The following is a 20653-nucleotide window of genomic DNA, read 5'->3' on the forward strand; positions in this document are numbered from 1 at the left end:
GTGGTTTGAAAATTTCTAATTATCTTTTAATTTGAAAATGCATTGAATTATATATTAATTAAATTAATATTTAAATTAAATTATAAAAACATGTACATGATAGATATCACTACTATCTCGTAGCTTAGGTCGATACGAACCTGTTGCAACTTCTTGTTAATTTTAATATGAGTTTACAAAATAACTTCACGTTATATTGCACAAAATAGGTGGAAGTTAAAGCAGTTATATTGCGGTGGAACCTTATGGGTTCGGTATGGTTTATGGTCCTCTGCTGCTGAGAAACATGACATGTTTTTGCCGACTCATTTTAATAGGGGGTTGGTCATTTGCAAATCTGAGTCAGAGACGACCCCATTTGCAGTCTTCTCGAGTTCTTGTTCCAAACACTGGCGGTGGCTGAGAGATTTCAGTATTTGGGTCCGAATTCGCAGGCCTTTTAGTATTTGACACTCGAGTCGCACATCTTCTAGAATTCGACACTGGGGACGCGAATTGGTTCAGTTTAAGTGTTTTCGATCTATTTTCATCCTTTGACTGATTTTTATTTTGTTTCACCTTTCCATCTAACATAAAGTGTCGATTTTGCTCGTGGCCCTTACTTATCCCTTTCGCGCACAAATTGCTTCTTCCTTCGTTTCTTTTCTCTGTGCGCAGCCACCGCAGCACATCTCCTCTGCGTCGGTTCCTCTCCGCCGACGTCCTCCTGAAGCTTGTCTCCGTTGCTCGCCTTGCTTGCGTCCATGTTGCAGAAGTTTGGCTGCAAGTTGTTATCCACACTGGAACCTAATTAGGCCCCACAAGTAACCACTAATGCATAGGTACGACTTGCGTCTTGTATTCACCAATTCATGATCCTCTCCTGAGTGAGACTTTGCATTTGATTCCTACAAAAACTAAGCTCTGGCCTACCCGAGGAGCAGGGATTAGCAGATAAATGGTTTGTTAAAGGAAGACGCGACCCCGACCAAGAAGCTTGATACCTGTGAGAGGGTTCCACCTCGCCCGACCAAAGGCTGGGGTCCTGGCCTCGCCCGACCGGAGGCCGGGGCTCCGTCATGCCTGACTATCGTTCCTCCAAATGGAGTGCACCTGACCAGAAAGTCAGCTCACCACGACCTGCTCTGCATGGAGACGAATGAGCGGTGTGGGATGGCAGGTGACAAGACGTTTCCTCATGCGGCAAATAGTGGCACGCACCCCCATCATGTCCTACAGTGGGGTAGGAGCAGGCTAGGGACGTGCCGCTATACGACAAGGACAGCTCCACGTCCACCACCCTGTGAACCGCACAGCAAGGCGAGTCCACCCGCGGGGGAGGACAATGGTGATGATGAGCCCACAAAGAGTTGAATCTAACCCTCTCTTCCTCTTTCTCTACTGTACACCATGCTCTCCCTTGACGTATAAAAGGGAGAAGACAGACCCCCTACAGGGGAAGACTCCCTAGGAGATCTTTAGACACGCTGTTGGTGTTTCTTATGCCCCATAGAATGTTAATTCTGCAAGCGCATAGAATCACCATTGTAGCACTTCACTTTGGAGTATTCTAGGGTATCGTAATTTTCCTCAGGGAAGCCAGGTAAAGAATATCGTGAATTGAACGACAACCGTACTGGTTTAATCAACCGACTAACTTGACGGGGGTAAGCCAGATAGGTAGATAAGATAAGTGGCCACACAATGATCGTATGATACATGGAGGTTCAACTCCTTAGAGAGGTAGCAGCTGGGAGGACAACAAAAAAGAAATCTGATACACTTCTGAACTATCGAGCTAGCCTCTCTAGATCAGACTGAACTTCTAACTAGTCTTCAGGGAACTAAAAGCTTACTTCAGCGGCTTAAGAGAAGGACTCAGAATGGGATGAGAAGGGAGTCCGACATCAATCGACTTCTACTGCTATGAAAATACTCGAACATGGTGGACTACAAGGGATGGATAGGGCTGTCACCACCTGCCACCTACCATAGTGGTACCGTGGGGTGGAACACACTTTCGAGCTGACACTAAGCTCAGACACCACGACCGTACTCGGTGTTAGGATTTTTTTAGAGGCCTTCAAGAGAAATCCTCCTCAACCTAGAGAACTAACTTGAGTTTTCTAGTCCGGGAGAGAAAACCTATAAGATAAGATTACCAAAAATGAGAAAGATAACTTAGCCTAATACTAAAGAAAAACTTACTTCCGCACACAAGCTGAGTACTCAGACTTGGAAAGATAAAATAAATGCGGAAAATAAAGCTGACTTAGAAAAGTAAAAAGATACTTATATTAATAAAGTCAAAAGAAAGATACGAGAGCTATACCAGACTTCCGACGACTCCGAAATTCCGAGACAAGCTCAACTCGACTCGACTCTAACTTCCAAACTACTAACCTACTCTAGAAAGTGAAGAGAGAAGAGCTCCTTTGGTGTGTGTCTACAAGTGAGGATGAGCTGCCTATTTATAGCACTGCGCGGTCGGTAAAGGAGTTGGCGTCAATTGCAAGCAGGTATGGCGGTTGAGCTTAACTTCCACACCTAAACCCAGATTCAGAGGCTTCCAAATGGGCTGGCCGGCCTCCCCTAGGCCGACCGGCCTAGGGGTGTGGCCACATGGCCACCACCTTCTCCTGGACGTCTCTGATCTTCTCCTCGTGTCAGCGTGAGTTGCTTGGGATGAACGCGCGCACATGCTAGGCTGGCCGGCCTGTTGCAGCGACATTGCATTCCAACGCTTGTGATTGTCCCAGGGAGGTGGATCACTGACTTGGAGTTGAGTTTGAGCTGACTTGTGGGTCCATTTGATCAAACCAACATCCAATCCATGACTCAGAGACATTGTAGGCATGTCACATTGCCCCTGGATCAAAGACGTGGCACTGTGTGTGGAGGTGCCAGGACGTACGACCTAGGAGAGGTCGGTCGGCCTGGGTTTTTGCCCAAATTCGTCCAATTTTCGCACACATGTTCCTGAAATCATAACTCATCCAAAATTTGTAGAACTCATTAAAATTAAAAAAATATGAATGGAACATAGTGTAAAGCTCAATTATTCCTGAGAAGTTGATGGTCAAAATGCAAAATAATGGCCATCAACACCCCTCCTAAGCTTAAACTTTTGATCGTCCTCGAGCAAAGCTTAAACTGAGGCTCGGTGGATCAGGAGTTGCATCGAAGTTCCCACTCTACAGGTACCTTGTTCACAGTATATTACTCTTCCCATATGTACTGTGAATAAGTTGGCTCATACCTAAGGTCCTGGAGGATGGGGCTTCTTTCCTTTTCATCCCTCGGTCTTGAGTGGTTGAAGGACTGAAAAACCTTCACCAGAATATTTTCTACTGCCTATTCAGGTTTCTAGCTCAAAATTTTTGCAAGTTTTTCAGAAGAGGTTCAGGTTCCACAATGGTACTCTCGATTCACTCAAGGTGTATGATCCTCACTTATGGCTGGAGAGAGGTTTGACCATCTATTTCCTATTCTAAGGCTGATATGTGGAGCTTGTAGGTAGGAAGTGATTGCATACCTTGGTTATCTGTATTTTCAAGTCGAAGTGTGATCCGCAGAAGGTTGGTACTTAGCCAAATTCTGATCATATGGAAGATAAAATGAACAAGGGAGAGGGAGAAATGGACTCACACTTGGATGGAATTTGGTCTTTTTATTTGAACTCCTCATTTTGCAACTCTTTTAGAATGGAGTGTGGAACTTCTTTTTTTTCTTCTTTCATCATCATCATTTTTTAAAGAAAAAGATAACTCCATACTCCTTTGCTGATAAGACCTTGAATTTCTTGGATTTTTTTGAATAGCAAGACCTTTTTGGAGTGAATGGGAACATTGTAGAAAATTTGGGTTTTGTGGTTGCGGGAAATTTATCTAGCGAATGTGGATATCAATACCCGGAGTGGGTAATTGACACACCAGATATTTTGAGGCTAACAAACAATGGGTATGCGAAGGAGAAAGATGGGTAGATAACAAGTACCATTCTTTGGTCGGACACACCATTCAACAATGATCAAAATAACTCAAGATAGCTCATAACGGTTTATGAGATAAAACCTGTAAGGCTCTGGATAGGTCATTTAAACCAAGGGGAAACCTTTACCAAGATTTAAAAGAATTTTGAGAGGTTTCCTACTAGAGCAAGCAATTTATTTTGATTTCGACTATCTCGAATCCCGCAACAACTTAGACTTTGGAAATTAAGCTCGTGCTCCCACACATCTAGATTTTAGTGGAACTATTTATGTGTCAACTAGTTCAAGTACTAAGAGAGTAAAAAGTTGTATATGAGGCACATACGAGGCATGAACAGAGCAACTAATCATCATTTCCAAAGTAAGAGCTCACATGAATTTCCATTCATACTAGATTTATTCAAAGCATGGAAATATTTTTGGGTTTTTTATTAAAGATTTATTGCTACTAGACTGTTATTATTTTTATTATTATTTTTTAATATTGATATGGCTTCTGAAATAACAGATGGGTGTGATGACTTACATGGTGGTGCGCTCCCCCCAAGCTTCACTAAAGCTCAGTCCTCCTCATCAAAGTCTTGCTCTTACTCTTCGGGGTCGTCCTCTTCCTCCTCATCAGTGTTCTCCTGTGTGGGGTCTTCCTGTGCTGGCTGGTGGTATAAATGGGTAGATTGAATTCTATAATTTGAAAACCCCCTTTTTGAAATAAAATCCTAACATTATCAAAAATCCCTGAATTACCGCCTAGAAATAAATCAAAATGGGAAATGTCGCTTGGTCTTTCAATATTTTATCAAATTGCCACCGCCACTTGTTATTTAAAAGATGAAGCACAACAAGATGAGATTCATTTGCTGGCCTACAATGTAAATATGCTGGACTGGCTCACTCCAAGCAAGACGCCGTAAAGCTGTGCCAGTTTTTCCATAGAAACAAACTTTTGGAAAACAAAAAATGAAAAAAGGGAAAAGAAGAGAGGAAAAACATTTGCTGGCCCACCTCGGAGCCGCGCTGCTTGAGGTGCTAACCAGGCGCCGGCCGCAGGTCCTCTAGGCTATGCCGCACTCCGTTGTCATGGACGCTGGTGTCGTTGAGGTCCTTGCATTGCGCCCTCATCCACCGCGGGAGTTCCAGGCATCACGCGGCGCATCATGCCGTCGCGTCCTACCTCACCGAGGGAGATCTATGCCCTCTCTCGCGGAGGTCAGCGCTTGCACGCTCCCCGTAGAAAGATTATTGTCACCGGAAGCCTAGGAAGAGAAGTGGAAGAGAGAGGAAGACGAAAGAAATCAGATAGAAGGAAAGGATAAGGCAGGCCAGACGTCAATCACGTAGGCGTGGGACCCACCACATGAATCAGCTCTGCGCCTCTTGCGGACCATGAGCGGTGGAATCGACCGTGAGATGGCTTGCGTGTGGGTGACTCAGGATTGGCCTTCCATCCTCGCCACCACTTGGGCCAATGCATGCACGGAGAGGGCGGGCAGAGTTGGGTCGCTGATGCGGGAGGGGCACAGGCCGACATCGCGTCACCAGTGCGGTAGGGACTTAGGGGGGAATGGGTGGTGTCGTGGATGTGCGATGAGGGGAGGTGGGGCTGAGGGGTTCGCTCATATTGGCGAGTGGCATACGCGTCATTCCACATTCATACTTTTTACATCCATATTTTGTCGTGAAAAGAGATGAAAGAAACATTTTTAAGAATATAAAATATAACACAGACAACGTTTGCATCTGTCGATGGTATTTTAAGGAGACATTTAAAGGAGACATACGTGGTTTATAGTAACTACGGAAGTCGTGATTTTCAATACTACAGAACGAATTTTCCTGTTCTTATCACCTCAGTCAATTAGAATAGTTATTACTCGCGGTAGTGATTTGCGACCGATTTTGACCGGCAAGTTGCAGAACGCAGTGGCGGTTAGCATAAGCCAAGCCAGTCCGGCAGCTGTGGCGGAGACACCCCCGCCTCCCCAACCACCCGCGCCAAACCATCCCCCATCCATGGCGTCGGTATCGCGGCTGCTCCCGCCCGCGCCTCCTCCGGCCACGCCGCTCCACCGCACGCTTAGTACACGCAGCCACCTCGCCATCCCGCGCCTCCGGTGCCATGCCGCCTCCTCTGCGTCGGCTTCCAGCGGCGCCGCCGTGCTCGAGCGCGGCGGAAGAGCCGCAGAGGTGGCCCTGCGGGAGTTCGTCACGCTCGACGAGCTCCGCGCCGCCGTGCGCCTCCGCGTGCGGACCTTCTGCGAGTACGCCGTCGACTCCGTCGGAGCCGAGGTGATTGGTCCCCTGTCATCTCTTCCCTGTGCTGCCTTATTGGATAACGAGACTGTTCTTAGTTAGGATGTCTTATGTTAGGACAATCAAGAAATCGGGAGATTCGATAGATTTAGCCGTTTAGGGGCCGCGATTTGTGCGATGCATCGATGGGTGTGATGTGGTCGCGGTTCGGAAGAATCTGGTGAAATATTTATTGTGATTGTTGCGAATTAGTTTGTGATTAGTTGGTTTCAGTTTTGCAACTGACGCTCTCACCAAACGTCGGGAAACACATTGGACAATTGGATTGTAGTGATCAGCAGCTTTGGTAAACGGCACATAGCTTTATTAATTTACTGGTCATTCATGCCAGTTTTACTGTGTACAATATTGTTCTTTCAGAAGACATAAATGTATCTTGAGCTTAACTACTGTTCAGAGATAGAAAGGTGAAGAAATAGAACATGCGTCTCACTAATATATTGTTATTTTGCTGGAAATCGCACTCTTCTAGTCAAGTCCATTTTGATTCCTAGCAAAAACAACTTACCTTGTGTTGACAACAAAAATTGGCACGACTGGGCGTACCAGTCTGACCCAGACCCGAACCGATTTGGACTTCGGATGAGAGATCTATTACTTCGGGAAAAAATGACCCTCACCCGGACCGGACAGACCAGTTAGATAGGGTGGTCAGACCGATCTAGGCAGCCCAGTCCGACTTAAGAGTTGTATTTTGACATGAAATTAATTAGGGTTTCGTTCTCCACATATATAAAGGGCCATGGCCGATTGAGGGGATCAGCATCTATCAAATATATTTATCTTTTTACCTTTTTTTCTTGCCCTAATCTTTTCTAACCTCAATATGCGGTTCTTCCTTTGTGTCTATACGGTTCTTCCTTCTTCTGTTATTGGGGGTTCAACTGGCTGCCACTGCTCATTTATCACTGATTGAGGTTGACCGATGCTTGTTCCTATGTCCCTCTGTCGTTGGAATACCACCAACTGCATTTGGCTTTCATTAGTAGATGGAGTAACAATCTCTGGCTCGGTTTGTTTTTTCTTTGCGGCACTTTTTTGCAAGAAAGACCGCATATCGGTAATAGCACTACTACTCTTCTTCCTCTTCATGTTTACAACAACAACAACATAGCTTTTTTTCCCAAGCAAGTTGGGGTAGGCTAGAGATGAAACTCGAAAGAAATAAGTTCAAGATTCAGGCACATTGATAGCTAGTCTCCAAACGCTCATATCCAAAGCTATCTCTTTAGAGATATTCCAATCCTTAAGGTCTCCCTTAACCGACTCATCCCACGTCAGTTTAGGTCTACCTCTACCCATCTTTGCATTATCGACGCGCTCAAGAACCCCATTACGCACCGGCGCCTCAGGAGGCCTTCGTTGGACATGTCCAAACCATCTCAGTCGATGCTGGGTAAGTTTCTCCTCAATTGGTGCCACCCCGACCCTATCCCGAATAACTTCGTTCCGGACTCTATCCCTCCTTGTGTGCCTGCAAAACCACCGCAACATCCGCATTTCTGCTACACTCAGTTGCTGGACATGTCGCTTTTTTGTAGGCCAACACTCAGCACCGTATAACATCGCCGGACGAATTGCTGTCCTATAGAATTGTCTTTTAGTTTTTGTGGCACCCTCTTGTCACAAAGGATGCCAGAAGCTTGCCGCCATTTCAACCAGCCAGCTGAAATTCTATGCCTAACATCTTCATCAATGTCGCCATCCTTTTGTAGCACCGATCCTAAATACCGAAAAGTATTCTTCTGGACCACTACTTGCCCATCTAGACTAACGTCTCCCCCCTCATGCCTAGTCGCGCTGAAATCGCACATCATGTTCTCAGTCTTGGTCCTACTAAGTCTGAACCCTTTCGACTCTAACGTGCGTCTCCACAGCTCTAACTTTCTATTAACCCCTGCCCTACTCTCGTCAACTAGCACCACATCATCAGTAAAGAGCATACACCAAGGGATCTCACCTTGTATATCCCTTGTGACCTCATCCAACACTAAAGCAAATAAATAAGTGCTCAATGCTGACCCCTACTGTAGGCCTATGTTAATAGCAAAGTCAGTGGTGTTGCCATCACATGTCCGGACAAACATCGTCGCATCCTTGTACATATCCTTAATGAGGGTAATGTACTTAGTTGGGACTTTGTGCTTCTCCAAGGCCCACCACATGACATTTCTCGGTACTTTGTCATATGCCTTCTCACGGTCAATGAAGACCATGTGCAAGTCCTTCTTCTGCTCCCTATATCTCTCCATCAATTGTCGTATTAAGAAAATCGCCTCCATAGTTGACCTTCCAGGCATGAACCCAAATTGATTTTGGGTCACACTTGTCACTCTTCTTAGGCGATGATCGATAACCCTCTCCCAAAGCTTCATCGTATGACTCATCAGTTTAATCCCACGGTAGTTAGTACAACTTTGAACATCGCCCTTGTTTTTGAAGATAGGTACTAATATACTTCTCCTCCATTCTTCCGTCATCTTATTTGACCGAAAAATGAGATTAAAAAGCTTAGTTAACCATACTATTGCTCTATCTCCTAGGCATCTCCACACCTCAATGGGGATACCATCAGAGCTCATCGCTTTACCTCCCTTCATCCTCTTCAAAGCCTCCCCGATCTCTACCTCCTGAATTCTCCTCATAAAACAAAACGTCTGTTGGTATCGTCAAAAGAGTCATCTAACTCAAGGGTAGGGCCCTCACTCTCCCCATTAAACAACTTGTCAAAGTACTCTCTCCATCTAACCATAATTTCTTCATCCTTCACTAACAGTCGATCTGTCACATCCTTAATGCATTTGATTTGGTTGATGTCCCTTGTCTTCCGCTCGCGGATCCTAGCCATTCTATAAATGTCCTTCTCCCCTTCTTTCGTGCCTAGCCGCTGATACAGGTCCTCATACGTCTTACCCTTTGCTACACTCACAGCTCGCTTTGCAACCCTCTTCGCTAATTTATAGCCCTCGATGTTGGCTGCACTCTTGTCAAGGTGGAGGCGCTTGAAACACTCCTTCTTCTCCTTAATAGCCTTTTGCACCTCGTTGTTCCACCACCAAGTGTCTTTCCCCTCCTGTTTGCCTCCTCTACTCACGGCAAATACCTCTGAGGCCACCTTCTGAACACATGTTACCATCTTTAGTGACATGTCATCTGCGTCTTCTCCTTCTTTCCAAAGCCCCTCACCTAACATCCTTTCCTTAAACGCTTGTGCCGCTTCCCCTCTAAGCTTCCACCACTTTGTTCTCGCAATCTTGGCACGTTTGTCCCGGTGGACACGTACCCGAAGACGAAAGTCCGCCACCACAAGTTTGTGTTGAGGGACAACACACTCCCTAGGTATCACCTTACAATCTAAGCAATCACGTCTATCCTCCCTCCTAGCAAGGATAAAGTCGATCTGGCTCGAGTGTTGTCCACTACGAAACGTCACAAGATGGGATTCCCTCTTCTTAAACACGGTATTCGCTATCAACAAGTCGTAGGCTAACGCGAATTTCAACACATCCTCCCCCTCTTGACTCCTGCTACCATACCCAAAACCCCCGTGCACTCGCTCGAACCCTACATTACTCGCACCCACATGGCCGTTGATCTCCTCCTATGAAGAGTTTCTCGCTGGTAGGCACGGTACTAACCATGCTATCTAGATCTTCCCAGAACTGTATCTTGGTGCTCTTACTAAGGCCTATTTGAGGGGCATAGGCACTGATCACATTCAAAACCGAATCTCCAACTACCAACCGGATTAGAATAATCCGGTCGCCTTGTCTTCTAACCTCTACGACTCTATCCTTAAGGCTCCTATCAATCAAGATGCCTACACCATTCCTACCCGGAGTTGCTCCCGTGTACCAAAGCTTGAAGCCAGTATCCTCAACCTCCTTCGCCTTCTGGCCCTTCCATTTAGTCTCCTGAACGCATAGAATATTTACACGTCTCCTAATTGCTGCATCAACTGGCTCTCGCAACTTACCCGTTAGGGACCCTACGTTCCAGCTACCTATACGAATTCTAGTTGGCTCGGCTAGCTTCCTTACCCTTCGCACCCGTCGGGTGCGAAGTGCGAAGACCCTTGCTCATTTTTCACTACACCCGGGCGTAGATGTAGCGCACCATTCAGGTGACGACCCGACCCTTGCTCACTTATCATCGTACCCAGGTCACGATACGACGCGCCCTTGGGGGGATGGCGACCCGGCCCTTGCCCATTTATCACCACACTCGGGTTCCGATGTAGCGCGTCGCTAAGAGGGTTACGCCCCAACGAGTTTCTTGTGGATTTCAAATCCATTAGAGTGGCCATTTTTTATGCTGGTTTGCCAAAACCTAACGCAACCCTCCTCTTTTACCCGGGCTTGGGACCGGCTATGCTGAGACGACTCAGGAGAGAGAGTCTTGCAGTCAGCATAAAAATTGCGATCAATTGAGTACTCGAGTCACTACATTGCTCTACAATCGTTACAAATGAACAAGTAAATGGTACATTGCTCCATTCCATATCCATGCTCACCTTTATTTTTTCAGAACATTACCTGCTCCTGGTGGCCTCCTTCCCGCAGCCCGCTGCACGCCACGCTGAAGCGCCAAGGTGGCGAGGTGCAGCTAGGCCTGCTGCCAGTGCTGCGCCAAGCGCCGCCTCTTGGCGCTGGCCCCTGCGGCCTGCCTGTGCCTGGCCGCTGCGGCACGCGCCGCCGCTGTGCCGCAGCCCGGTCGTCGCGCCGGCTGCTGCCTGGTGCTAGCGGTGCCGCGCTGCCGCTCGCTTCCTTCTGGCTGGAGGCGGACGCTGTGGCTGGTGCTAGGGTTAGTTGGATTAATGGGGAATGAGGTATGGGGGAAAAGACTCGGGCCGTCAGGCTGGTGCTAGGGTTAGTTGGATTGATGGGGAATGGAGTATGGGGAAAAGACTCAGGCCGTCGGGCTGGTCTGAGCCGCTGTGGGGAGCTGTAGTTGGGGGGGGGGGGGAGTTGGGCCGGCCCGCATCAGTTGGATGGTTGGCCAATTGAGCCCAAAATATCTAGTATAGCTGAAAACTCTGTTTTGTGGTGGTTTTTTCGTATTTTTTTGATACGTATACATGTTTTATACTATATTTATAAAAAAATTGCCAAAAATTTTGGGTATTCAACCGATACCCATGAATACATATGGGCCAATCTAGCTTCTGTTTCTAAGCAATCGGCTATAGAAGAAAGTAAATCAATACAAGAGCCGATGGAAATTGAAGCTAATCTTAAGTTAGTTGGTAATCCTTGCAAAAATAAGCCAACTAATGCTATTGTTGATCAAGATACAATTCGGCTGTCTAAAGCCGAGTTGCTGATCAAAAGACCTCTAGTAAGAACATAGAAACCACATCTAGTACTCTCATACTCGAAGGGCAACAAGACAAAGATAATGGTGCCAGTTGTGACAAAACTGGTCTGATCCTTTCCAAGACTGGTCTGACTTCTTTGTCTGGGGTTTCCAAAAATAAATCTGAACCAAAGATGGTGAAACCCAAAAAACCAGAGATTGGTGTTTGGAAAACCGTTGAATCCAAAGGCCATTATAAGCATGAGAAGGAAAAGCCGAAACCCATTCATAGAGAGCTTCCGGCTAAATCCAAAAGGCAAATGAATGTCAATGATGCTAGTCGGCTTGAAAATTACAACTTTACAAGCATGCAAAATCTACTCCGAGACAGCGATTCCATGACCATGCCATTTCCATCACATGGATCACATATGCCTATGTCATGTGGACCTTATTGTAGCATGCTTTATTCTTGTCCATCATGGTATTATAATTCATGTATTTTAGACGAAGACACCCTGTCCCTGCTTATATTGAAAGTGTCACAAAATGTTATGCTGGGGATTCAAGGTAACGGGATAAGGCTAAAAAGCCACCAAGCAAATGCTGGTGCAGCAGCAAAAAAGACACAAAAGGAGAGTTCAGCTGCAACCAACAAAGTTTAGCAAAAAGAAAAAGCAAAGACGACCTCAGCTTCCAGTAAGCAGACCGCTCCACTAAACCAAGCAAACAAAACACCTCCACCAGACAAAGGAAAAGCACCGCCCACCCAAGGCCCAAGGGGACAAAGGCAGAACTGAGCAGTCGTCAGGGAGAGTCCTCAAAAGACTTCTCCAGAGCCGAGCTTTAAATCTTTAGAGCACCATCCTTTAGTTTCACCAATGCTTCCCTTTTCCCTCGGTCTCCTGCATTCTATCTAATACATTTACCTTTTTACCTTGCCCTAATCTTTTCCAACCTCAATATGTTCTTCCTTCGTCTTTATGGCGTTTGAGGATGCTCTAGGTGGCCTACCGATCCTAGGGCAATCCAAGGTACGCCTGTTCCGACGGGGTCCCTCCCGGACGGGTGTTCGTTGGATTCTCGTCGGGCTGCCCTGACGAGCTTGGTCTGACCGGTTGGTACAGCGACGCTGCAAGGTGCACTGCGTGCTGCACCTTCAGTGCTCGGTATTTGGCACGGCACGTTTTCGCGTCAACACCTTGTTCAAAACAAATACTATGTATGTAGGCCATCAAGCACAACTACTTCTTTAAAATACTTGGTGCATGGTAGTCCTGTATTCACTTTCATGCAATTTTCTTTTTTGCTTCTCTTTTCTGGTACACTAGCAAACCATTGTATTGATGCATTGAGGACTTAACTTTACTATTTGTTGTTAAGTGTTGCTAGGATCACAGAAAGGCTCTTGCAGAAAGGGAATTTGAAGCGTTGCAGGATAGAATTTCTGGGAGAATGATCAATTTCCAAAGAGTTTCTTGTATAAATGGGACAGTACCACTGTCCCAGTCCTTAATGACAGCTGATGAACTTTGTTCTATGTGCAAGGTATAGATTGCATTCCCTCAATTGTTCATTACTTTCAGCAATGCTTTTTAACATTTCACCCAACTGTCTTGTGGAAATCTGGTAAACAATTGTTTTATACTTCTTTGAGAATATTTTATATGTTCTGCTTACACTTTCTTTGAGAATATTTTATATGTTCTGCTTACACTGAAATGATAACAAAAAAAATGTGAATACTTTTCTTCTGCAATAGATTTCCTATCTAATTTTTGAATGATCGCTTATATTGATTAGGAAGTTTGGCGACAGCCTAGCTGGTCGTAGTGGTCCTAGTTGTTTTTGGCGCGTTTGTAATACTGTAACCCCCAGTGGCTGGGGCAGTGGTGTGTGTTTTGGGTGCGTTGTGGTGTGCGTTGTTTGGCCATTTTGGCCTTTTTCCTCTTCTTAATGCAATGATATGCAGTTCTCCAGCATATTCGAGAAAAAAATGGTTGCTTATATTTGGAGGAAAAGAACATCAAAAACTTGTTATTTGATAATTTAGACTGAGATTCACCATCATAGTGCAATTTTTAGCCTATCACCTCTCTTTTCTCACACTCCGAGCTCTCTGCTGTTGCCAGCTAAATTATTTCTAATAGGTTTACTTTATGGATTCTCTTGTAAGGCATTTTAACTCGAAAATTGATGGCCTGTTTGTTGGCTGTACATGCAGTTTGTGGAGGATGGAGAAGAAAGAGTAGTAGTTGGTAGTTTAGACCTTAATCAGTGTCTCTGGCTACCAAATGAATTGACTGGCAAGAAGCCTGGGGTAAGGCTGCTGCGGAATATTGTGGATAATATGTATTTTTTTGATAGTTGTGACTAACGTTGTCGGGCTTGCTTTCATCATTCCTTGGTTATTCTCGCGCAATACAGAAAAAGCTCAGTGGACCTAACTATTTTTTCGGTCATCACTATTTTTATTATATTATGTTGACTTGCACAAAACATGAATTGCTATTTTAAGTACCTTGTTATCTGCCTCAATAAAAAATTGTCCAAACACAAATATTCTGAAAGATGCTTAAAGTTGGTTCAGTTGCTTCATTGAAGAACTGAAATATTGGTCCATTGTTGATTGTTAATAGGTGAATGAAGACAGCCAGACAAGAGCGTACCTGAGCAATGTTTGTGTCGCTAAGGAGCTCCAAAAAAAGGGGTTAGGTTATGCATTGGTTGACAAGTCCAAGAAATTAGCTCGTGAATGGGGTAAGTTTATTACATTTAGTGTAGCTGATCCATTTACCGTTATCTTCTTCTTTATTCTTACTTGGTGTTCCTCTTTTTTTATCTGCGATGATCCACCCTTAGAATTTATTCTCGGTTTGCTGATTGCATCACGCTTGTAACAATTCTCGTGAAACATTGGCAGGCATAACAGATCTGTATGTCCATGTCGCCATAAACAACATAGCAGGACAAAAGCTGTACATGAAGAGTGGATTTGTTTATGAAGGCGAAGAACCTGCATGGAAGGCTAGGTTTCTGGGGCGACCTCGAAGGTTGCTTCTTTGGCTCGATATGAACAAAGAGCCATTGTGATCTTGCAATATAAAATACATGTTTGTTATTATGTTGTAATTGTTTATTTTTACTACCCACTCTCAAAGCTCTAAATGATTGTAGATCATCTCTCTTGTCTCACTAATTCTTGTTCATAGCTATGAATCCGCTCAAATGTGCTTTTAGTGTATCGGCTGGAATGTTTTTGGGATTTATCATTCATGAGAAGGCATAGAGTTTTCTTTTGGTGTAGATCATCTCTCCAGTTCCTCGCTCGCCGGCTCTCTGAGCTCAGCGGGCGGCGTTGTTGACGCTCGCTAATGACTAATTTCAGGCATCATCTTGAACTTAAAATTATGATAATAAAGCCTCATGCCTACTGATGTTATTTAGAAAAAGCTAATTCTATGTTTTCTCTTAGAAATATTGCTATATTGGAATTCAGGCACAAATGCAGGTAAAACAGGCTTTAAGCGTCAAGATACAAACCCGACCATCAGAGCAAGCCGTCAGCTCCTACATGAGCGTACGAAAGACGAGCATCAACACTAGTGGTAGAAATTATTGCTAACAAATTCCACAAAGTGTTAGTGTACATTTATGTGCAGGTTGCTTATGCTTGGAAATGAGAGGAGAATGCACCCCAAAAGCAAGGTGACACGTCGTTTATCCGAGGCAACAACTTCTCGACAAATCAGACGCGTTCACAAGGATCTACGGGCCAACCAGAGCACCCAAACCGACTCAAGACATGCCCATACCTATATATATGACATGGGGCCCTCCTAGCTGCCTTCTGACCAAAGACTGGGCCAAACGGGCCCAGCCCACGGTCAGCCGACCACCATGGTCGGCCGACCTTGTGGTGGCGGCCCACAGGCCCACCGACTCTCAGTGACACATGGCGAGGTGTGGTTGGTCCCCGATGGTGGTTTGGCTTCATTCCCGGGCGAGATGAGGGTGGCTCCCTCCTATAAATACAAGGGGAGGGGCTCCAAATGAAGACACACTACACACAGCACACCACAACATCTTCTCTTGAGTTCTTACTTGAGTTGAGAGTTGTCTTAGGGAGTTTAGGAGTAGAGGTACTCAGGAGGGGCGCCGGTAATGACGCTCTTCTCCAAATTGTACCTCTACAAGAGAATGAGGAGGAGTCGGGTGAAGTGTCGGGTTTGTCGGCATTCTTCTCTGCCGTTGCCGGGGAACGGCATCTACATTATCTTCGGACTTAGTCGTCCTCGTATCTTTTTCTTTTTCTTTATTTCTACCTCAACCCCTGCTACCCATGGAGCAGCCATCCCTTTCACGGCTCTCTAACCCCAAGGGCGAGTTCTGGAAGCCATCATCCTCATCGAATCCATTTCTTTCGGCAAGCGGTGAACCTCGTCTTGCCTTCAAAGCCATGGTTCGAAATCGACCCTTCTCTGGAACAATTAGTGAAGATCCCGGCGATCATTTGAAAGTGTTCGAAGGACTGTGTTCGAGCTTGGTAAGCCCAGGCATGACATAGGAGGCCTTGCAGTGGAAGTTGTTTCCTTTCTCTCTCACAGAGAGGGCGGACCAATGGTACACCCGCACGATAGTAAGTATGTGCGGTAATTGGAAAGTGCTTCGAGCTAACTTTTGTCACTCGTTCTCTCGCGATAAACGCATAAACTCCCTACCGATACATATCCTTGACTTCAAGCAGTTAGAGGAGGAGTCCATAGATGCAGTTTGGGCTAGATTCTTACGCCTTTTGGCGTCTAGCTCAGACTTGTCTCTACCCGAAGATGTATCATTGAACATCTTCTGCTCGGATTTAGGCATGAAATCTGCCCTCACACTCGACATTGCCGCCGGAGGTTCGTTTGCTCAGAAAACTCCAACAGAAGGAAGAGAGATCTTAGATTTTCTCTTAGAAAACTCTTCATTCCCTACCAACCACAACGAACCCCTCCAACAAGAGTGCGAGTCACGTCAAGAGGATCTTCCAGCAGCTGAATCCAGTCCTTCAACTTCTACATCCTTAGATTCAGCCATAAAACTCATGCTCGACCCAGGAACATTGGGGGAAGAAGAAATTCAACCTCTGAAGTCTTGTGTTAGATTTGAGGATGAACCTTTATGAAACATCCGAAACACCTCGAATCATCTTAGGCACAAGGAGTCTATGAAATCGATGTGTCTTTATGAGACCCTCGATGAAATTTCCCGTCACACACCCGCAATGGATTGGTCAAAGGAGGCAAAGCGTGCTTCCGAAGCAATTCGGATTAGCCCAACCTCTGCAACCATCACTTGTTCTATGAAGGAAAATATCGTAGAAGCTCTTCATGACCCTGCTGCTAAGGTTTGCATCAAACCCTATTGCCTCTTGGATACTCTTGTGGGTAACAAGCCTTTAATCCCAACCGACAAATACTTTAAGAGTCCATCCGGATTGTACTTTAAATGTCGGGGGATTGCAAGGGACGTGCCGATCACCATAGACAAAATTGAGGTGTGTTTAGATTTTTACATCTACGACATCCTTGATTTTGATCATCTCCTAGGCCTCCCACTAGGAAAACTTCTGGCATCTCATGGGAGCCTATATGAAAAGCTTAGGGAAACTGGCTCCGCCACTGCTACTCCTTGTTTAGAAAATTTTCTGGCAAAGCCTCTTCCCGAGCAAAACCCACTCAAGGCGATGATGCATATATCTCAATTCATATCATCCGAGCCCGTTCTCTTGGGAGTTCTAGAATCCTTTGAAGAATACGACTCAGAGGGTAGCCTTCACTCTTGTGAAGATGAACGATCATCGTCATCCTTGACCGAGTTTGAGCCTCTTCCCGATGGCCTATAATCTGTTGTTCTCGACCTTGATCGAGACACAACTATGATCTTTCACGATGAATCTCTTGAGATGGAGAATCAATGGGCCATGGAATTTTGTGAGGCGCCGACTCTGGAGTCCAATGAAAAGGATTCCACAAATGAGCATGGAAGTTTCACTTTTGACATACCACGTAAACCATGCTCATTCAATGCAACTCCAGAGTCAGGCATGCTTAGTGCACCGTGCACACACGAGGACTACGACCAACTCAAGGTCCTCTTTTGGAAAATTTTCAGAAGGTTGGTTGTAGATGTATATGTTTATCGTAAACATTGTACATTTCGTGGGTGCACCATGGCACTAACCTTGTAGCTATCTTCAACAATTGGTGATGAAACAATGAACCATCACCAAGTGATGGTTGCAAGAGTTATCGTGGTCGAGCTTATGACCAGAAACAAAGCACTGCTGGGAGATAGCCCGGACTATCATTTATTTATTTACTTATTTATTTTCCTTTCAATAAAAAGCAAGAGCATGTTCTAGGATATAGTTTTCCTTTGGGTATTTTTGGTCGCTAACCATTCCAGGTGGAGATCAAAGAGAATGATGGAGAAGCAATGCCTATGAACATGTGAGCTACACCAACTACAATACCTCGATATGCCTTGATGAAGGAACAACTACAGAAGGAGACTTGAACTCCAAACACTTGAAGTTTTGCAAACTCCAAGTGTGGGGGAGGTATGTGAGTACCCCAAAGTAAGTTCTTTTCCTCAGTTCATACCTTGTCCTGGAATTGGTGTATATCCATGTATCTTGCTCTATAAAAAAATGAAAAAAAGAGAGAGGAATTGCCATGGCGACAACATTGAGTCTTCATCAACAAAAAGACATAGTAAGTACTCTCAATGTTCTGCTTTTGACATTAAATAAAGCCCTGCCGGGAGGTCGCCCGAGGATCACCAGGTTCGTGCTCATGCTTATCTCCCTTTTGAATGATGCTCAATCATGTTGCATGCTCCCTTTATCTGTCCTTGAATGCTCTAGTTTAAATGTGTGTCCGGAAATACATTCATAGGCCTTTTAAATCAAGCATGGTGTTTGGGTTCAAATGTCTTCTTCAGTCAAAATGACATGGTGTCAAGTTTGATTGATGAACGTCAGAGTTAATACTTGTATAGATATTGGTTGCATATATGGACTAACCCCTGTAGGAAAATCAAATCCAATTGGGTGAGTCATTGAGCTGAATTCAAATGGAAAGGTAAGCCAAGATTTTGGATTAATGTTGCACAACATACTCATGTTGATACAATCTTGATTCAGCCTTGCTTGAGTAAGTATCATGGTGATATTAAATTCTAGTTGCAATAAATTTTAGGAGCTCCCTGGTTCTGAAAACCGGTAGAGCTATTAGATTGTTTCCATATTTTTGTTTTTGAATAAGCACCAGGTTCAAGAACAAGTGTGGGGGAGATCTATCGGAACTTTCATGCATATACACTCGAGATCTCCCACAACACGTGCACAACATCGAACGATTCCGCACGGAAAAAGCCAAGACGAACTGGTGCTAGCAAGGTTTTGCCATCCGGTACTACCACCGTTCGTTCTTCATCACGAAGGTTTGCGCACTCTAACCCTCACTCTCCCCAACCTATGAGTTTAAATGAAATCTTGGTTAATCATTAAAATTAAACTCAAGGTATCCTCTGGTTCTGTGCTTCTCAATGATTGGCTTGCATACTTTTTATTCTTTGCTAAGCCTGAGCTTGTGAATCATATCTTAGGGAACCCATAATTGTTAAGTTGTTGACTAGTGAGATATGATTTGATAAAAGAATCCTTGCTTTCTTTGCTTTTGTGTCTGGGCAATTTCTATCAAAAGAAAAACCTCCATAGCTTTATAACTCCACGTGTTTTTCCTACCAAAGCCATATGATTATCTTCATGATGCAAATCTTTATATATATGTGCCTTGTTGTTGCATTGAGCTTCTTCAAACTTTGCGACCCTAGTGAGATATCTTTCATACTTGTTTGATCAAGATCACGTGCACTCCACCAGCTAAACTTCTACACTAGAAGTTAGCTATGCCATTATATCCATCAACAAAATAAAACTCCATGTTTAATGATCTCTCTCTCCCTGATATCTCTCAAATGGGGCATGAGCTATCTAAAAAAAAGAAAAAAAGAAGATGGCATGCCCAAGAAGCATGACCCAAAAAAAATATGGACGTATCAATGTCCATGAAAAAAAGAGAAAAAAAAAATAAAAAAAAATGATATATAGCCATGTCCTCATGTTATCCAAATAAAGGAGAGAGAGATTCATAAAAGGAGTATTCCATTTCCGCCATCCACCTTTCACACACGTGCACAATCTTGATCAAAATGTTTGATTTGTCATCTCCATGGATCCATTGTTTGATTTCACAATATATGTGACACAAGTGCATGCTTCCATTTTCTCCTACCATGAGCCCCAGATAAGCTATCCTTAGAAGTAGGATGAAAACAAGCAATGCTATGGTGAAGATATATACACAATGAGTGACATGATAGATTCTATGGAGAAGTAAAGCTATGGTTGGTCTTTGCAAAAATATTTCCAAAACCCCAGTCATATAGCAGGAAAGTGGAGGAAATTGAAGTCAACACCGCTTCAACTTCCCAAATATTTATGGTAGACACATCAAAATTCACAGGCAAAAGTAAGTCCTAGAATAATTTGTATGTAGGTTTCATATCATATGAAGTCGGGTCCGCCTTAGTTCTAGCCTTTACTCGAGGACGAGCAAAGAACTAAGTGTGGGGGATCTTGTTGACGCACACTAACGACTAATTTCAGGCATCATCTTGAGCCTAAAATCATGAGAATAAAGTCTGATACCTGCTGATGTTATCCAGAAAGAGCCAATAACACGTTTCCTCTTAGAAATATTGCTATATTGGAATTCAGGCACAAATGCAGGTAAACACAGGCTTGCCGTCAGCTCCTGCATGAGCGTACGAAAGATGAGCATCAACACTAGTGGTAGCAGTTATTGCTAACAAATTCCACAAAGTATTGGTGTACATTTATGTGCAAGTTGCTTATGCTTGGAAATGAGAGGAGAATGCACCCCAAAAGCAAGGTGACATGTCGTTGATCCGAGGCAACAACTTCTCGACGAATCAGACGCGTTCAGAAGGATCTACGGGCCAACCAGA

General features: G+C 44.6%; 1 protein-coding gene across 2 annotated transcripts; it reads left to right on the forward strand.

Moving 5' to 3' along the window:
* The first annotated feature begins 5914 nt into the window (after positions 1 to 5914).
* On the forward strand, positions 5915 to 14881 carry LOC120699129. Of its 2 annotated transcripts, XM_039982997.1 has the most exons (5): positions 5919 to 6256; positions 12968 to 13123; positions 13800 to 13895; positions 14215 to 14335; positions 14499 to 14881. In XM_039982997.1, exons 1-5 carry the CDS (start codon positions 5981 to 5983, stop codon positions 14666 to 14668), a joined length of 819 nt encoding a protein of 272 aa, XP_039838931.1. In that variant the 5' UTR covers positions 5919 to 5980; the 3' UTR covers positions 14669 to 14881. The 2 variants fall into 2 exon arrangements, with proteins under 2 accessions (XP_039838932.1, XP_039838931.1); XM_039982998.1 differs by lacking the exon at positions 13800 to 13895 and having other exon boundaries at positions 5915 to 6256.
* Positions 14882 to 20653: the final 5772 nt, after the last annotated feature.

Source organism: Panicum virgatum, chromosome 3K (assembly GCF_016808335.1).
Source record: "Panicum virgatum strain AP13 chromosome 3K, P.virgatum_v5, whole genome shotgun sequence".
Classification (NCBI taxonomy): Eukaryota; Viridiplantae; Streptophyta; class Magnoliopsida; order Poales; family Poaceae; genus Panicum; species Panicum virgatum.

Bases quoted from the DNA above. Each gene is read 5' to 3' on its own strand.
- LOC120699129 (XM_039982997.1), top strand. From the start codon at position 5,981: ATGGCGTCGGTATCGCGGCTGCTCCCGCCCGCGCCTCCTCCGGCCACG. The intron at 13,124-13,799 runs GTATAGATTGCA...CTGTACATGCAG, and splicing joins AACTTTGTTCTATGTGCAAG to TTTGTGGAGGATGGAGAAGA. The intron at 14,336-14,498 runs GTAAGTTTATTA...AAACATTGGCAG, and splicing joins GAAATTAGCTCGTGAATGGG to GCATAACAGATCTGTATGTC.